Consider the following 20,298-nt stretch of genomic DNA (forward strand, 5'->3'; position numbering starts at 1 on the left):
GGAATGCTACCCCTGCCACCAGAACTGGTGCGGGGGGGGGGTAGTATTCCAGAGTGTTTGACAACTTACACAACATGTTTCGATGAAGCCAATCCAAAGTTAGCATTAACCGAGAGGATTATAATGCACTTAAGAGTATATGGTATGGCTATATCATAGAACAGCTATAAGGAGATGGTTCTGAAAGCTGCAGAGGGGCTCAGCTCATGCTAGGGCACCCTCTCACATAAAATAATGGATTGTCGAGGCCTACCATAGGAGTGACTTATAGGTGCATATGTGTCTATATGTATAGATAGATATAGATATACTATATCTAAGTAAGGGGTGATTACACCACCTTACCCAAGCTGAGTGATCAGCCTGTGGTAGGAAGTTTAGATGCATCTGAGCCTCCGCCAGCACTTACCAACGGTGTCTGATTCTAACTGTGCCTCTATCCAAAGGAACACCCGGGGCGTGTCTTGCTGTGAACCTCCAAATCTCCTTAATATTCACCCACTGGATTCCTCAATCTAGATCCCCGCCTTCAGAGAATCACATACTTTTTGATCCAGTGAATTTTCTCTGATACCTACGAAGTCCGCAAGACGTTAGACTTCCTTAATGAGAAAAAAGGTAAGCCCCGTTCTCCTACCTATAGGCTAATACTCTTATGCCCCTTGAGACTGGAGACTTCTCCGTGTAAACCTCTCCCTATCGACCATCCTTAAACCCATTGCTGGAACCTGATGTCAGGTCTATTAATGCCTTGAATATCTGCTCCTCCATGATGCCACTAAAGAAAGGAAAATAAATAAAAAAACTGAAAACTCTTTACTGTTGCTGCAAAGTTTGAACTGCCCTGATGCTACCCCCTGTTCTTAAAGTGAGGAACTGTTTAGTATAAATGGATTGTATGTTTGTAAGCACACTGGTTCTCTGCCTGGTTAGTGTATATTACCCGGGGTTATTCACTCTCTGCCCCACTTGTTCTTCCCATTGAGGAAGAACCCAAATATTTGAGTGACCTCGTTTTCAGAGTGTAGACACGCACCTTGATCTAGCCTAAATATTTTGAATGAATTTGAAAATTCTTTTTAACATACATGTTCCTGTATTTCTTTTAATTATGCTAATCATGACAAATGTATTCTAGAATTCTTGAATGTATATATCAGATATGTATTGATTCATATGACTTAAATATAATAACGATTCAGAAAAGGGGGTGGGGATGAACAGAGTGTCTGAATTAAGCAGACCACTCTTACCCAGTCCAAAGATCAGGGCTTGATCCATCGCCGTTTTTTAGCTCACTGCACCATCCCAGCTCAGAACTTGGCTGTATGCAAATTAGTCTGACCCTGGCCCAGTGCATCATGGGAACAGGGCAGACCAAACTACCAAGCCAATTCTTATACTGGGAAGGAAACAAGCTACCGGGGACCGGTTTCTGGCATTTCAGCCGTCTTCGCCCGGCTTGCTTGAATCCTGATGGTGCAATGAGCTAGGGACTCACATCTGAGTATACCCTTCCACGCTTATGGTGGACACAAATGATTCAGAAAAGGGGGTGGTGATGAACAGAGTGTCTGAATTAAGCAGACCACTCTTACCCAGTCCAAAGATCAGGGCTTGATCCATCACCGTTTTTTAGCTCACTGCACCATCCCAGCTCAGAACTTGGCTATATGCAAATTAGTCTGACCCTGGCCCAGTGCATCATGGGAACAGGGCAGACCAAACTACCCAGCCAATTCTTATACTGGGAAGGAAACAAGCTACCGGGGACCGGTTTCTGGCATTTCAGCCGGTGAAGAATTGGCTTGGTAGTTTAGTCTGCCCTGTTCCCATGATGCACTGGGCCAGGGAGAGACTGATTTGCATATAGCCAGGTTCTGAGCTGGGATGGGGCAGTGAGATAAATAACGGTGATGGATCAAGCCCTGATCTTTGGACTGGGTAAGAGTGGTCTGCTTAATTCAGACACTCTGTTCATCACCACCCCCTTTTCTGAATCGTTTTTGGCCACTATAGGTGTGGCAGGGTATACTCAGACATGAGTCCCTTTCTCACTGCTCCATCAGGATTCAAGCAAGCTGGGCCGAAGACGGCTGAAATGCCAGAAACCGGTCCCCGGTAGCTTGTCTCCTTTCTGGTGAAGAATTGGCTTGGTAGTTTAGTCTGCCCTGTTCCCATGATGCACTGGGCCAGGGACAGACTGATTTGCATATAGCCAGGTTCTGAGCTGGGATGGGGCAGTGAGATAAATAACGGTGATGGATCAAGCCCTGATCTTTGGACTGGGTAAGAGTGGTCTGCTTAATTCAGACACTCTGTTCATCACCACCCCCTTTTCTGAATCTTTTTTGGCCACTATAGGTGTGGCAGGGTATACTCAGACATGAGTCCCTTTCTCACTGCTCCATCAGGATTCAAGCAAGCCGGGCCGAAGACGACTGAAATGCCAGAAACCGGTCCCCGGTAGCTTGTCTCCTTTCTGGTGAAGAATTGGCTTGGTAGTTTAGCCTGCCCTGTTCCCATGATGCACTGGGCCAGGGACAGACTGATTTGCATATAGCCAGGTTCTGAGCTGGGATGGGGCAGTGAGATAAATAACGGTGATGGATCAAGCCCTGATCTTTGGACTGGGTAAGAGTGGTCTGCTTAATTCAGACACTCTGTTCATCACTACCCCCTTTTCTGAATCGTTAAATATAATAACTTCCTCTTTCATCCACAGCGTATATGTCCCCACCCCTTGGTCTTCTTCGCCCTGATGAAGGTGCAGCCCAAATATTCTCCGCATCGAAACGCGCGTTGGCGTGATCTACATGGATGGCCTCTAGTGTAGTTGTTATCAATCCACCCTGCCCATCTGGTTTTGCCTCCATGTTGTTAATTTAGTCCTAGCAGCTCTAAAATCTGTTACCTGCAGGCTATAATGTACCTCTATTATTTTATGTGTGTAATTGTATTATTATAGTGAGTTAGTTTAAAAGTGAGTATATGTTTTATGAATGACTGCGGAAGTGTGTGGGACGTGAATAAATGTTTTGTTCTCTGTGAAGCCTAATTGTGACCCACTTTATACTCAATGTTTAATGGACTGTTGCTCATTTGTTTCATAGTCCATACATGAATTCAAATATGAACCAGAACTTTATTAATAAATCCACTCTATTTTCATAAAAAGGTGTATTTTACTTGTGTGATGTATTGTTAACTCTGATACGTAGAATTGTGTCACTACCCACCTACCATTAGGATCCCCCTTTTGGGACCTACAAATTAACTTTGGCAGGGCATATTTGTTCTATTTAGCTGTTTCTTTCCCCCTCTTCCTGCCAATATTTGAATCATCCCACTGGGGAACCCCCTTCTATTCTGTTGAACAGCCTGTGGTGTCAGTTTGGAGGGCCAGCCAGGGGTGGCATAATACATGCTGCAGCCCCTGGTAGGCCTTGGATGCACTTATGCCCTGGGTACCTATGGTACACTATACAGGGGTTCACAAAGATGACCCAATACCCAATCTGGTATGTGCTTAAAGTACATGGTATCAATTTAGAGAGAGAACAGCTGGGCTGTGGGTCTGATTAGCAGGCCCACAGCCACACTAAAGTCGAAAAACCTGAAAATCACAGCAAAAAGTGGGGGGGACCATAGGGAAGCAGACCCTACTCTCCTACACAAAATAACATGAAGTTCAGCGTGCTTTGGGTTGCCATATTGTCTCAATGACAAGGAATGAGTTTGTCAGCCCACCCAGGTCATCTTGGGAATGTCACTAGAAAGTGCAAAGTGCCTGTGATGGAGTCATACTAATGGAAGCAAGAGGCAAATCTTTATAATATCATGTCTGAGCAAATATGCCACCAGCGGGGGAGTCAGCACTCCAGGGTGGGGAATACAATTGAAGATTTTGACTGTTTAAGTCAGGAGTTCATCTGCATCCTGGGGGTGGGAGGTTGGCCATAGGGAGGAAACGATCCACAAAATTGGTGGTTGTCTAATGGAAGTGGTTTGTCAGGGTGAAACATAGGGATGAATAAATGTGTGCCATATCCATGTATTTATGGTAACGCATGTGGCATGGACTTCTCAAAGAATTCCACAACTGCTTCTGGAAATCTTTGACTTGCAAATTACTAGTAGTAGAATAAAATGGTAGGCTTAAGTGTCCTCAACATATAGAGAAAACCAATGGGAGTACATTTCCAAATATTTGCGAATCAGGCTTATTGTTGTTTTCATTAAAGTCTCCTGCTATAATAAGTGCATTGTGCTGAGTTGTTCAGACATATCCATGATTTCGCAGAGATTTGTTGTAGAACATGCTAACATGTTTGATGTATCTTGCTCTTCCCAGCTAGCACATGGAAGGAAGTCTGTGCTTCATGAATCTTTCACATCTCCCAGTCATCTGAGAAGACCAGCCCAATTTGTGGCTCCTGAAACATGCGTCTCATGCAGGATGTGCCGGAGACAGTCTGGGACCATACACAGCAGACAGCAACATGAGAAGCAAGACCATCACTTTACAGCCAGCAGAAGAGGTACAGACATGTATAGAAGTAGATTCACCAAAGTGCCAGAGGTAGCAGAGCTGACTTTGAATATTCTTTGGTCCCACGAAGACATCACATGTGGTCTCTCTAGTGCTGCTCTACATCCCTTAAAAGCCTTCTGTTTGCTTCTGAGGGGCTAAGGACAAAAAGAGCAAACTGCACAAAGGGGTCTGCTTACCTTCTCTTCTGTCTGTGTCCAGGATTCTCGATATTAATGTTATATTATAAAATTATTGCACTAATCATGCGTGGCCTGTGGGTCTTGGTTACTGACGTTACCAAGTGTCTTAATTTCCTCAATGAGAAAATATTTGTCAGTGATTGTCGATGTTATGTACATGTGTTACGCTATCATGCTGAGAGGGTGAGGTGGACGAGCTTATATACGCGGCTGTGTCTTCGATGTACCATGGTGTTAGTTGAAAAGGCAGGTCCTTAGCTTCTTGCGGAATTCGAGAAATGGAGGTCTTTGCGTGTTGGTTGGAGGTTGTTCTACATCTTGGGTGGGATGTATCAAAATGAACGACCTCTGACTCTGCAAGAGAGTGTGTGCAAGAGATGCTGAGTGCAGTCGTCTAGTGTGTTGGGAGAAATGTAGACGGCTGTTGAGGTAGGCAGGTCGTATGTTGTGAAGTGCGTTGAATGCATAGGTGAGAAGCATGAACTGACTGCATTTCTGGATAGGGAGCTAATGGAGCCCCATGAGGGAAGACGAGATGTGGGAGCTGTGATGGAGGCCGGGGAGGATTCTGGTAGTGGTGTACTGAATGGTCTGGGGTCTGTGTATGCGGTGGGTTGAGATTTCAGCATAGAGTGCGTTAGCGTAGTCTAGTCTGCTCGTAAGGAGGACTTATGTGATGGTGCTACTGGTGGTATGGCGGAGACATTTGAAGATCTTACTCAGCATTTGAAGGATTAGGAAAAATGAGGAGGTGACAGCATTCATCTGCGATGTCATGCTGAGTTTGTTGCCCAAGATGAGTCCTCGGTTTCTGGTGTGATCCGATGGATAGGAGTGGGTCCTAGTTCCGTGTGCCACCCGGAGCAATCCCAGGTTGAGCTCTTGTTCCCAATGATCAGTACTCCTGTCTTGTTGATATTGAGTTTCAGGCAGTTCGCCATGCTGTTCATGCAGTTCGAAACGGTGGTGGTATTGGAGACGTCCGTCAAGGAAAAGTTGAGCTGCATGTCATTGTTGTACAAGATAACTCTGATCCTGTGGGTTCTGATGTTGTTTCCGAGAAGTGTCACACATGTTGAAGAAGGTTGGTCTGAGAGACGATCCTTGTGGGACTCCACAGATGAGTTTCTTGGGTTCTGAGGTGCGTGGTTGGAGCCTGACTCTCTGAGTTTTGACTGTGAGGAAAGAGGTTATCTTTGCATAAAAGAAGTTAATTGAGTCTCTGCCGTTTCCATAAGGAAATGTTTTTTCCCATCTTTCAAATGTCTACGTGGATTTTAGAACTTAAAGCATTGAGCATTCAAATTTTTTTATTTTTTAGAAAAAGGTTATTCCTGGACTCATATTTCTTTGTTAATATCTTGATTACACATTTTAAATGTTTTTAACCAATACTGTGTTACATGGTTTAAGCAGCCGTTTCGGAATGCATTATTCTATAATTTTGTTTTGTAATGTTTTGTGATCTGGACAAGAGCAAAATGTGCTTGCTCCCTTCCATAACAACCAAGCTGCAAATATTGCAGTATGGATCTTTTCAATTTTTACAACAAGGCAAAGTTTCCGCAGTATGGCCTTTTGTTACTTACAGCTCTGCTCTTGCTTTAGGGGAAGTGTACTTGTGGTTTGAATAAAGCCTTAGTTGAAATGACAGTGGAGACTGGTATTTGAAGGCATTGGGAGGGCGGGTCGTGGGGTCGGGAGGGAGGAGAGGAGGGAATGAAATAAAAACGTGAATACACCAGTGGCGGCTGGTGACATTTGAAAGTGGTGAGGCGCAAAACGCGTGGTGGAACGCAAAACGCGTGGTGGAACGCACCGTGGCGAGCGAGCGTAGCGAGCGAGCCCGATACGCATAAGGAGGGTTTGGGGGGTTTTCCCCCCGAGAAAATTTTGAAAAGAGTAGGCAAACTGTGGATTTTGAGGCAAATTTGAGAAAGCAAGAAGGTTAAAAAGCAATTGTGAAAGTACAGGTATTACATTATTAAAGAGATGTCAATGTCACATAATAACATAGGTAGTTGCTTATTCAGTATAAATCACAGAACTGCATAACATACTTCGAGATAACCATGCTGAGTACCATTCATACATAGCACATTTGCCATCAAAATGCTCTTTTTTGAAGCATTCACCTTAACTGTTTTAGATTGTTAAATAAGTAAAGGAGTGGCAGCACAAATTAGACTGGAGTTCGGGTTAAACAATCAAGTTCTTGCAAGAAAAGGCCAATTTATCAAAACGTGGTATAGGATCAAAAATGACCATGACCATGATAATCATATATCTCAGCTACTTTGGCAAGAAATAAATAAGAACACGAGATCAGTTGCATGGAAATATCTCAATGATGCATTAGAAGAGTTTGCACTAATGCCAATCTGGAATAATATGATAAACAAAGGATCCTTTAAAAAAATAATAAACCGAACAACAAACCACCTATCACTTGTAAACGACAAAGATACGCTGGCTAAAAGAAAACATTCGTGGTCCGTAATAAATGGATACGAAAAAAAGAAAGTGCAAGAATACTTGAAGATACTTTGGTCTGAAAAAAGTAAAGAATGCCTTGTGAGAGCAAGATTTGGAATTCTACCAGGCCTTAGTCACGCCCCGCCGTGGAAAAGAACCAACAGCAACACATTGTGTAGACTTTGTAAAGGTGGAGAAGAGAATATTGTCCACCTCGTCTGTATCTGTCCCGGACTCCGTAGCGAAAGATGCGCAATACTTAAACCTCACTTTAATATGCGTGAAACAAAGACATGTAGACAGGCATTGAAAGTCTGTCTTCATTCGAATGATATAGTCATGAACGCTGCCTTTGTAAAATTCCTAAAGATAGCATCTACAAAACTGGGAGAATAAATTAGAAAAAATGGTTTTATGAATATTTTTAAAGAATTTTTTTAGGATATAATTGCTTTTATTGTATTGTATTTATTGAATATGTCTTTGTACTGGAAATATTGTAAGATTTTAAATAATCAAACAATAAAGAATTTACTTACAGTGGCAGTTGGTGATTTTTCAAAAAGTTAGAACCAAGTGAGCCCAACCGATATAAGTCAAGATCAGGGGGAGGGGGTTCTTCCTCTGAGATGTTTTTGAAAAAAAAATGTCAAATAGTGCATTTAAAGCTAATTTAGACAAAAAAATGAAACCACAATAAGAATCTAGAGCACACATAGGGTGCATGACAACTGAGCTGCCTCTTTGTTAATGGCATTATTGTAAGGAAGGAGGCTGAACACTTCTAGTAAAGTACACCTGCACCCCTGTAAGCTGTCTAGAGACAGTGTTGGACTAAACCTGACTTGTATTTTTATTTGTCACAAATCTAACAAAAAATAAAAACATAAGTGGGCAGTGTAAGGCACAATACCCACCATGAAAGCTTTAATGTGAAAACACACTTCCCTCTATAATAACTAAGACATACACAGCGACAGTCCTATCCTGCCTCGGCATTTTGGCTTTTATTGAAAAAAGGTTACTAGACAGAATACACAATCTCCCAAATACATTCTGTAACTATTTCTCACAGAGAAACACCGATCACATGCATCAGTGTACAATGCTGTTGCTTTATAAAATATAAAAGCTAACAGTTGAAAAACTGCTGAGAAAAATATTTAAAAATCATAACAAAGCACAACAGTGCATCACTGCTGCATTATCGGTAGCATTGCCTGTAAATTGGACAGTCACCCGAGGTCAGCTCCTTACCCCCAGAAACATCAACGTCCAAAATCATATAGGTGTTTTGCAAGGTATGGGAGATTGCATGCACTTTACCTGCTGCAGAAAATGTTTGTGGTAATACTAGAGAAATAAACAGTAAAATCAGCCTTCCAGACCATAAAACAGGAGCACAAACATAAAAAAAACTGCCTACTCATTCCCATTATTAAACTTTACCTCACTGTGTTAGTGTTGACTTCACTCGGCTTCAGGAGTCTGCTGATAGAAGGGTTCCCACTTCACCTCTGCTCTTGCCTTCTGTCAGCAGAATCTGTTGCACAAATTGCACTGCATTTTACGCTACTAAGTTAAAGGCATCAAATGGCGTGCCAGCCACCTAGCTTAGGCAGCAAGGAGCCTTTGATGTGGTTTCTGACACTTGCAATAATGTGAAACTCTAAGTAGGTATTCTGGGTTTGCAGACCTTTTTTACAGCACTAAAGTGAAATAATGTGCTCTCTCTGACATACTTTGGGAGCTCTCTGACACCAATCTATAAATAGGAGCAGATCGGCTTAGTTTGGAACACATGTATCCATATCAGAAAGCTGTGGCGGAACCTGCTATTGAGCAGCACTGATACATGGTCCTGAATCCGAAAGTGGACCCAGCTTTAATTTTAAGAACCCTGAGTGAAAGTGCACCCTGCTTTAATTTTAAGAACCCTGAGTGAAAGAACCCTGAGTGAAAGTGCACCCTGCTTTAATTTACTCTCACTGCTCTGCCAGTGGTTCTCTAATTACCCATCTGCCTCCTTCTACCCCTCTCTGACTCTGCCCTTCTGCCCTCTTACTCTCCCCTCTCTGCCTGCGGTTCTCTTACTGCTTCTCTTTCTCTGCTTTCCTACTCTCCCTGCTCTGCCTGTCCTCTGACTGCCCCTCTGTCGCTGCCCTGCTCCGCACACTTTATCTCGCCGCTCTGACTGCCCCTCTGTCTCTGCCCTCTTACAGTCAGAGCTCTTTCTCTGGCCCAACTACCTCTCTCCTACCTCCTGCCACTATCTGTCTCTGCCCCACTGGTCTCTTTACCTCCCAGGCTCTCCCCCCTCTTACTCTCCCCTCTCTGCCTGCGGTTCTCTTACTGCCTCTCTTTCTCTGCTCTCCTACTCTCCGCGCTCTGCCTGTCCTCTGACTGCCCCTCTGTCTCTTCCCTGCTCCTCTGTCCCTGCCCTGCTCCAAGCTCTTTCTCTCACCGCTCTGACTGCCCCGAAAAACCACAAACATACTTTATTTTATTCTAAACCAAAGGAATGTTACCACTTTTCTGTGATGTACAGGTGGATGAATATACTGTAACAGAATTGTCGGTATATGTATTTCTTATCAAAAATATATCACACTCTTGTGTAAAATCCAATATTTACAGTTATAAACATGTAGTGATTACATACATGCTTTAGTTGTTTCTAGGCCTGCAGACATGCCAGAACCACGGATAATGTTCACCTGGAGCACACCCAATCGGCTAGCAGACTCTTTAAATGCTTCCTTTCATAGGCCAGCAGATAGCGCCTAAACCAGCAGCTAGCACCTAGGCCAGCAGCTAGCACCTAGGCCAGCAGCTAGCACCTAGGCCAGCAGATAGCGCCTGGGAGAGCAGATAGCGCCTGGGAGAGCAGATAGCGCCTGGGAGAGCAGATAGCGCCTGGGAGAGCAGATAGCACCCAGACCGGCAGATAGCACCCAGGCCGGCAGATAGCACCCAGGCAGGCAGATGGCGCGTGGGAGAGCAGATAGCGCCTGGGAGAGCAGATAGCGCCTGGGAGAGCAGATAGTGCCTGGGAGAGCGCCGAGCAGATAGCGCCTGGGAGAGCAGATAGCGCCTGGGATGATATGTATACTGGTGCAAATTTTGTTTTGCTCTATTACTTATTATGCAAGAAGCAATATAGTTGCAAAAAAAAATTAACTACATATTTGTATCAGTTCAACATTTTTGCAATCTGGCTGCTGATCCGCAAAAACTGCCAACTTTAGAATGGAGTTTCACAGTGGAGGTACAGGTTGTTTTTCACTTAGTTTTGCAATTGAGTGGGTTATTTTCCCAGTAAATAATTCAGCGTTATTTTTTTCACATTTCTTTATTTGTCCAGCACAAATGTCTGCAGGCTTCTCATCGGACTCCATTTTATATTACAAAAGTCCCAAGCAACTGAAAGAATTTATTGAAACGTCTCTTCCACCGGTGCCAGAAGCATTGAGATCTGCCTGTGAATCGGAAATGGAGGCTGTGATCTGTGCAATCAGGGAATGCTTTCCGCTTCCAGTGAGTCGCCTGACCAAGGTAACGTTTATAGCAGTTTGTAGAGGGGCGTTCACATGACTACATCCCAAAACACTGGGCCTTAACATCTTGCAGCACGGGTCACACATACAGTGCCACCTTCATTTTTGGGACCTGGGCTGGACATACTTTGAGACCTCCTGATGTTATGTAGAGAGAGAGAGAGAGATAGGGTGAAGAGAGATGTGAGGAAGAGAGACATGAGTTGGAGACAGAGGTGAGTTTAGAGAGAGTGTAGTTAGAGAGTGGAGGGATTGAGGCCGTGGTAGTCATAGTACAACCCGTGGGCAGCGGCCCTGCAGACTTTCCTTGGCAGCCTGTAGCCCTTGCAGGTAATATACCTATGGCCCCCAAGCTTTTGTTTAGAGAGAGAGCGCGAGTGGAGAGAGAGTGGGGAGAGAGTGGAGAGAGAGAATGTGTGGGGAGAGAGAGAGAGAGAAGAGAGAGAGTGTGGAGAGAGAGACTGACTGAAAGAGAGACTGACTGAGAGAGAGACTCACTGACTGACAGAGAGAGAGAGCGAGACTGCCTAGCTGACTGAGAGTGACTGAGAGACTGACTGAGAGAGAAAGAGACAGAGAGCCTGACTGACACAGAGAGAGAGAGATTCTGACAGAGAGACTGCCAGAGAGAGAGACTGACAGAGAGGGAGACTGACTGAGAGAGAGACTGACTGAGAGTGAGACTTGTTGAGAGAGAGACTGGCTGAGAGAAAGAGTGGCTGAGAGAGAGACTGACTGAGAGAGAGACTGACTGACAGAGAGAGAGAGAGAATGACTGAGACTGAGACTGACTGAGAGAGAGAGAGACTGACTGACAGAGAGAGAGACACACTGGCTGATAGACTGACTGGCTGACAGACTGACTGGCTGAGCGACTGATTGGCTGAGAGACTGACTGGCTGAGAGAGAGAGCGACAGACTGACAGAGAGAGAGAGATTGAGAGAGAGAGACTGACTGACAGAGAGAGACTGACTGACGGAGAGAGAGAGAGACTGACTAAGAGAGAGAGAGACTGACTGACTGACCGAGAGAGACTGACTAACTGACCGAGAGAGACTGACCGAGAGAGAGAGACTGACTGGCAGCAAGACTGACTGAGAGAGAGACTGACTGACTGACTGACTGACTGGCTGACAGACTGACTGGCTGAGCGACTGATTGGCTGAGAGACTGACTGGCTGAGAGAGAGAGCGACAGACTGACAGAGAGAGAGAGATTGAGAGAGAGAGAGACTGACTGACAGAGAGAGACTGACTGACGGAGAGAGAGAGAGACTGACTGAGAGAGAGAGAGATTGACTGACTGACCGAGAGATACTGGCTAACTGACCGAGAGAGACTGACCGAGAGAGAGACTGACTGGCAGCAAGACTGACTGAGAGAGAGACTGACTGACTGACTGACTGACAGAGTGAGACTGACTGACTGACAGATAGACTGACTGACTGACAGATAGACTGACTGACAGAGGGAGACAGACTGACTGACAGAGAGATAGACTGACTGACAGAGAGACAGACTGACTGACCGAGAAAGACTGACTGACAGAGAGACAGACTGACTGACAGAGACTAACTGACAGAGAGACAGATTGACCGAGAGATATTGACTGGCTGAGAGAGAGAGACTGACTGACAGAGAGAGAGAAAGAGAGAGAGACTGACTGACAGAGAGAGAGAGACTGCCTGGCAGAGAGCCTGACTGACAGAGAAACAGAGACTGGCTGACTGACTGACTGACTGACAGAGAGAGAGAGACTGGCTGACAGAGATAGTGCCTGACTGACAAAGAAACAGAGACTGACTGACAGAGAAAGAAAGACTGATTGACTGACAGAGAGAGACTGACTGATAGAGAGAGACTGACTGACAGAGAGAGAGAGACTGACTGACAGAAAAAGAGAGAGGGACTGACTGACAGAGAAAGGGAGAGAGAGACTGGCTCACAGAGAGAGACTGACCAAGAGAGACTGACTGACTGAGAGAGAGACTGACTGACTGAGAGAGAGACTGACTGACCGAGAGAGAGACTGACTGACCGAGAGAGAGACTGACTGACAGAGGGAGACATACTGACTGACAGGGAGAGAGACTGACTGACTGACAGAGAGACAGACTGACTGACAGAGAGACAGACTGACAGACAGACAGACTGACTGACAGAGAAAGAGAGAGAGACTGGCTGACAGAGAGAGACTGACTGACAGAGAGAGACTGACTGACAGAGAGACTGACTGACATAGAGAGATTGGCTGGCTGAGAGAGAGACTGCCAGAGAGAGAGACTGCCAGAGAGAGAGACTGACTGCCTCAAAGACTGACTGACTGACAGAGGGAGACAGACTTACTGACAGAGAAAGAGAGACTGACTGACAGAGAAAGAGAGAGAGACTGACTAACAGAGAGAGAGAGTGACAGAGAGAGAGAGACGGACTTACTGACAGAGAGAGATACTGACTGACAGAGAGATTGACTGACAGAGAGACTGACTGACTGTCTGACAGAGAGACTGACTGAAAGAGAGAGACTACCTGGCTGAGAGAGAGACTAACTGGCTGAGAGAGAGAATGACAGAGAGAGATCGAGACTGACTGACAGAGAGAGGCTGAGTGACAGAGAAAGAGAGAGAGACTGGCTGACAGAGAGAGACTGACTGACTGACTGAGAGACAGAGAGAGACTGACTGAGAGAGAGACTGACAGAGAGAGACTGACAGAGAGAGACTGACTGACAGAGATAGAGATTGACTGACAGAGAGAGAGAGAGACTGACCGAGAGACTGACTGACAGAAGGAGACTGACTGACAGAGAGACAGACTGATGGACAGAGAGAGAGAGGCTGGATGACAGAGAGAGAGAGACTGGCTGACAGAGAGAGACTGACTGGCTGACTGACAGCGAGAGAGATAGACTGACTGACTGACTGACAGACAGAGAAAGAGAGACTGACTGACAGAGAGAGACTGACTGAGAGAGAGACTGACTAATCAATCAATCAACCAATCAATCAATGACACTTATAGAGCGCGCTACATACCCGTAGGGTCTCAAGGCGCTGGGGGAGGGGGGGTGCCGCTAATGCTCGAACAGCCAGGTCTTCAGCTTCTTCCTGAAGGAGAGGTGGTCTTGGGTCAGGCGCAGGTCGGCCGGGAGGGAGTTCCAGGTCTTGGCGGCCAGGTAGGAGAAGGACCTTCCTCCTGTAGTCGCTCTTCGGATGCGGGAGACGGCGGCGAGGGCGTGGTTGGCTGATCGGAGGTGGCGTTTGGGAGCGTAGAAGTTGATGTGGCTGTTGAGGTAGCTCGGGCCTTGGTCGTGTAGGGCTTTGTGTGCGTGGGTGAGGAGGCGGAAGGTGATTCTTTTGTTGACGGGGAGCCAGTGAAGGTCTCTCAGATGTCCGGAGATGTGGCTGGTTCGTGGGATGTCGAGGATGAGTCTGGCTAAGGCGTTCTGGATCCGCTGGAGTCTCTTCTGGAGCTTGGCGGTGGTACCGGCGTAGAGGGCGTTGCCGTAGTCCAGTCGGCTGGTGACGAGGGCCTGGGTGACGGTCTTCCTGGTCTCGGTGGGGATCCACCAGAAGATCTTCCGTAGCATGCGTAGGATGTTGAAGCACGCCGAGGAGACGTTGTTGACTTGCCTGGTCATGGAGAGGGAGGAGTCCAGGATGAAGCCCAGGTTGCGTGAATGGTCTGTCGGTTTGGGTGCGGTGCCCAGGGCGGGAGGCCACCAGGAGTCGTCCCAGGCGGAGGGAGAAGAGCCCAGGATGAGGACCTCCGTCTTGTCAGAGTTCAGTTTCAGGCGGCTGGTCGTCATCCACTCGGCTACCTCTTTCATCCCTTCGTGTAGGTTGGCTCTGGCGGTGGCGGGGTCGTTGGTCAGGGAGAGGATCAGCTGGGTGTCGTCGGCGTAGGAGATTATGCTGAGGTTGTGTTGGCGTGCGATGGCCGTGAGGGGGCTCATGTAGACGTTGAAGAGGGTGGGGCTCAGAGAGGATCCTTGAGGGACGCCGCAGATGACTTCGGAGGCCTCTGACTTGTACGGTGATAGGCGGACTCTCTGAGTTCTTCAGTCGAGGAAGGAGATGATCCATTCCAGCGCCTTGTCCTGGATTCCGACGTTGCTAAGGCGCTGTACTAGGGTGCGGTGGCAGACAGTGTCGAATGCCGCGGAGAGGTCTAGGAGGATGAGGGCCGCTGTTTCTCCGTTGTCCATCAGGGCTCGGATGTCATCGGTGGCGGCGATGAGGGCGGTCTCGGTGCTGTGATTGGCTCGGAAGCCGGACTGTGAAGGGTCGAGGGATCCATTCGTCTCGAGGAAGGCGGCCATCTGCTTGTTGACGGTCTTCTCGATGACTTTGGCTGGAAACGGGAGGAGCGAGATGGGGCGGTAGTTCTTGAGTTCGGTGGGGTCCGCTGTTGGTTTTTTGAGTAGAGCGCTGAGTTCGGCGTGCTTCCAGCTCTCAGGGAAGGTGGCGGTGTTGAAGGATGTGTTGATGATGTCTCGCAGGTGGGGTGCAATGACAGCGTCGGCCTTGTTGAAGACGTGGTGAGGGCAGGGGTCGGTTGGAGATCCGGAGTGGATGGAGTTCATCGTGCGGATGGTGTCTTCGGTGCTGATCGGGGTCCAGGCGTGGAGGGTGGTGGTGGGGGGTGGTTGTTCGGTCATGGTGTGCGTTGGTTGGTTGTTGAAGCTGTTGTGTATGTCCGCGATCTTGTTGTGGAAGTATGAAGCGAGGGAGTTGCAGAGGTCTTGCGATGGGGTGATGTCGTTGTTTCCTGCGCTGGGGTTGGATAGCTCTTTCACGATGTTGAAGAGTTCCTTGCTGTTGTGTGCGTTGTTGTCCAGCCGGTCCTTGAATGCAGTTTTCTTGGCGGCGCGGATCAGCTGGTGGTGCTTCCGAGTGGCCTGCTTGAGGGTGGTCCTGTTGTCCGGTGTAGGTTCCCTTCTCCAGACTTTCTCGAGGGCTCGGCAGTTCTTCTTGGAGCTCTTGAGTTCGTCGGTGAACCACGGGGCTTTCTTGCTGCCGGGTCTGCTGGGCGGGGTCCTCAGCGGGGCGAGCTCGTCTGCGCAGTTGCTGATCCACTTCGTGAGGTTGTCGGCGGCCTGGCTGGGGTTCGCTGAGCTGGCAGGAGGGTGCTGGCTCAGGGAGGTGGCGAGCTGGTCTGCTGAGATCTTGTTCCAGCTTCTGCGGGCGGCCTGTTGCTGGTGGTGGTGGGTCGTCGTTCTCTTGAAGGTGAAGTGGACGCAGCTGTGGTCCGTCCATTGAAGCTCTGTGGCGTGGCTGAAGTTGATGTCTGTGCTGGAGGAGAAGACTGAGAGAGAGAGACTGACTGAGAGAGAGATTGACTGATAGAGTGAGACTGGCAGAAAGACTGACTGACAGAAAGAGACTGACTGACAGAAGGAGACAAACTGACTGACAGAGAGAGACTGGCTGACAGAGAGAGACTGACTGAAAGGGATAGACTGAGAGAGAGACTGACTGACAGAGAGAGACTGACTGACAGAGAGAGACTGACTGACCAAGAGAGACTGACTGACAGAGAGAGACTGACTGGCTGAGAGAGACTGACTGGCTGAGAGAGAGAGACTGGCTGACTGACAGAGAGACTGACTGAGAGAGAGAGAGACTAACTGACAGAGAGACAGATTGACCGAGAGAGATTGACTGGCTGAGAGAGAGAGACTGACTGACAGAGAGAGAGAAAGAGAGAGAGACTGACTGACAGAGAGAGAGAGACTGCCTGGCAGAGAGCCTGACTGACAGAGAAATAGAGACTGGCTGACTGACTGACTGACAGAGAGAGAGAGACTGGCTGACAGAGATAGTGCCTGACTGACAAAGAAACAGAGACTGACTGACAGAGAAAGAAAGACTGATTGACTGACAGAGAGAGACTGACTGATAGAGAGAGACTGACTGACAGAGAGAGAGAGAGACTGACTGACAGAAAAAGAGAGAGGGACTGACTGACAGAGAAAGGGAGAGAGAGACTGGCTCACAGAGAGAGACTGACCAAGAGAGACTGACTGACTGAGAGAGAGACTGACTGACCGAGAGAGAGACTGACTGACCGAGAGAGAGACTGACTGACCAAGAGAGAGACTGACTGACAGAGGGAGACATACTGACTGACAGGGAGAGAGACTGACTGACAGAGAGACAAACTGACTGACAGAGAGACAGACTGACAGACAGACAGACTGACTGACAGAGAAAGAGAGAGAGACTGGCTGACAGAGAGAGACTGACTGACAGAGAGAGACTGACTGACAGAGAGACTGACTGACATAGAGAGATTGGCTGGCTGAGAGAGAGACTGCCAGAGAGAGAGACTGCCAGAGAGAGAGAGACTGACTGCCTCAAAGACTGACTGACTGACAGAGGGAGACAGACTTACTGACAGAGAAAGAGAGACTGACTGACAGAGAAAGAGAGAGAGACTGACTAACAGAGAGAGAGAGTGACAGAGAGAGAGAGACAGACTTACTGACAGAGAGAGATACTGACTGACAGAGAGATTGACTGACAGAGAGACTGACTGACTGTCTGACAGAGAGACTGACTGAAAGAGAGAGACTAACTGGCTGAGAGAGAGACTAACTGGCTGAGAGAGAGAATGACGGAGAGAGATCGAGACTGACTGACAGAGAGAGGCTGAGTGACAGAGAAAGAGAGAGAGACTGGCTGACAGAGAGAGACTGACTGACTGACTGAGAGACAGAGAGAGACTGACTGACTGACAGAGAGAGACTGACTGAGAGAGAGACTGACAGAGAGAGACTGACTGACAGAGATAGAGATTGACTGACAGAGAGAGAGAGAGACTGACCGAGAGACTGACTGACAGAAGGAGACTGACTGACAGAGGGAGACAGACTGACTGACAGAGAGACAGACTGATGGACAGAGAGAGAGAGGCTGAATGACAGAGAGAGAGAGACTGGCTGACAGAGAGAGACTGACTGGCTGACTGACAGCGAGAGAGATAGAGAGACTGACTGACTGACAGACAGAGAAAGAGAGACTGACTGACAGAGAGAGACTGACTGAGAGAGAGACTGACTAAGAGAGAGAGACTGACTGAGAGAGAGATTGACTGACAGAGTGAGACTGGCAGAAAGACTGACTGACAGAAAGAGACTGACTGACAGAAGGAGACAAACTGACTGACAGAGAGAGACTGGCTGACCAAGAGAGACTGACTGACAGAGAGAGACTGACTGACCAAGAGAGACTGACTGACAGAGAGAGACTGACTGGCTGAGAGAGACTGACTGGCTGAGAGAGAGAGACTGGCTGGCTGACAGAGAGACTGACTGAGAGAGAGAGAGACTGACTGACAGAAAGAGACTGACTGACAGAGAGTGAATGACTGACAGAGAGTGAATGACTGGCAGAGAGAGACTGACTGACAGAGAGACTGACTGACACAGAGACTGACTAACAGAGAGAGGGAGAGACTGACTGGTTGACAGAGAGAGATTGACTGACTGAGAGAGGCGGACTGACTAACAGAGAGAGACTAAGAGATAGAGAGAGACTGACTGAGAGGGACTGACCGAGAGAGTGACTGACTGACATAGAGAGAGAGAGAGACTGATTGAATATCAGTCAGTCAGTCTCTCTCTCTCCTTGACAGAGAGAGACTGACTGGCAGAGAGAGACTGACTGACAGAGGGACTGCCTGACAGAGGAGATAGACTGACTGACAGAGAGATAGACTGACTGACAGAGTGACAAAGTGACAAACACAGAGATAGACTGACAGAGAGACTGACAGACAAAGAGAGAGAGACTGACTGACAGAGAGAGACTGGCTGACTCACTGAGAGAGAGAGAGAGAGAGAGAGAGAGAGAGAGAGAGAGAGAGAGAGAGAGAGAGAGAGAGAGAGAAAGAGAGACTGCCTGAGAGAGAGAGAGAGACTGACAGAGAGGCTGACTGACAGAGGGAGATAGACTGACTGACAGAGAGAAATACTGACTGACCGAGAGAAAGACTGACACAGAGAGAGAAAGACTGACAGAGACAGAGAGACTGACTGACAGCGAGAGACGGACTGAGAGAGACTGACTGAGACAGAGACTGACTTAATGAGAGAGAGAGACTGACTGACTAACAGAGAGACTGACTGACTGACAGAGAGACTGACTGACAAAGAGAGACTGACTGACAGAGAGAGACTGACTGACAGAGGGAGACTGACTGACTGAGAGACAGACTGACTGACTGAGAGACAGACTGACTGACAGAGAGACTGACTGACAGATAGACTGACTGACAGATAGAGTGACTGACTGGCTGACACTGACCAGCTGAGAGAGAGACTGACTGACTGGTCGGCTGAGAGAGAGAGATTGGCTGATAGAGAAAGATAGAGAGACTGACTGACATAGAGTGACTGACAAAGAGAGACTGACTGACAGAGAGACTGACTGAGAGAGAGACTGTCTGACAGAGAGAATGACTGACTGACAGAGAGACTTTAGGAGAGTAGGGCCTGATTCCTATGGTTACCCCGACTTTTTGCTGTGATTCTCTGGTTTTTCGACTTTAGTGTGGCTGTGGACCTGCTAATCAGGCCCACAGCCCAGCTGTTCTCCCTCTAAATTGATACCATGTACTTTAGGTACATACCAGATTGGTTACTGGGTCACCCTTGTGAGCCCCTCTATAGTGTGCCATAGGTCCCCAGGGCTTAGGTGCACCCTAGGCCTACCAGGGGCTGCAGCATGTATTATGCCACCCCTGGTTTGCCTTCCAAACTGACACCACAGGTCTGTTCACCCAGCCTGGGTAAGGTGGTGTAATCACCCCTTACTTAGGTATAGTACACCTATATCTATATGTACATATAGACACATATACACCTATAAGTCACTCCTATGGCAGGCCTTAACAATCCTGGAGGCAGAGTGCGTGGTTGTATGTGAGAGGGTGCCCTAGCATGAGCTGAGCCCCTCTGCAGGTTTTGGAACGATCTCCTTATGGCTGTTCTATTGTTGGACTTGGCCCTTTTGGCAGGTTCACCCCTGAACTTTTTGCCTTTTAATATTACATAATGGTAGTGATTTCTGGCTTCTGCGCACTTTAGCACTGTGGCCCAGTGTAAAGAGTCTGGCCTAGTCAGAGTACCAACTCAAGCTGTTTTGATATGTGATGGAGGCATGGATATGTCCTTCCCTGTGAGTCCCAATAGCTTGGGCAAGTACAGACAAACTCCTTTAGTCCTTTAGTCAATGAAAAAGAGGTTCAGGCCTACAGGGACACAGGGGCTACTGTCACCATGGTGATACCTGACTTTGTGGACCCTGGACAGATCATACTAGGTTAAACTTACCTAGTGACTAAAGCTAGCAATGTCACTACTGCACACAGTATGGCAGTTGTGAATTTCTCCCGGGGAGGAGTGACTGGCCTTAAGAAGGTTGTTGTTAGTTCAGACCTCCCTGTAGAATGTTTGCTTGGCAATGACTTAGAGACTTCAGCTTGGTCTGAAGTGGAGTTTAGGACACAGGCAGAAATGTTAGGCATA

The 20,298-nt window shown here is 47.6% G+C and overlaps 1 protein-coding gene across 1 annotated transcript in view; it reads left to right on the top strand.

Moving 5' to 3' along the window:
- Positions 1 to 20,298, top strand: part of LOC147726875 (2'-5'-oligoadenylate synthase 1-like) — a 240,015-nt gene that overhangs the window by 31,626 nt on the left and 188,091 nt on the right. Inside the window, exons 3-4 of the mRNA XM_086963004.1 lie at positions 4,355 to 4,541; positions 10,574 to 10,764. Of these exons, the coding sequence (XP_086819130.1) occupies positions 4,355 to 4,541; positions 10,574 to 10,764 (378 nt within the window). The remainder of the gene's footprint in view (positions 1 to 4,354; positions 4,542 to 10,573; positions 10,765 to 20,298) is intronic.

Source organism: Lissotriton vulgaris, chromosome 3_1 (genome assembly GCF_964263255.1).
Source record: "Lissotriton vulgaris chromosome 3_1, aLisVul1.2, whole genome shotgun sequence".
Lineage (NCBI taxonomy): Eukaryota > Metazoa > Chordata > Amphibia > Caudata > Salamandridae > Lissotriton > Lissotriton vulgaris.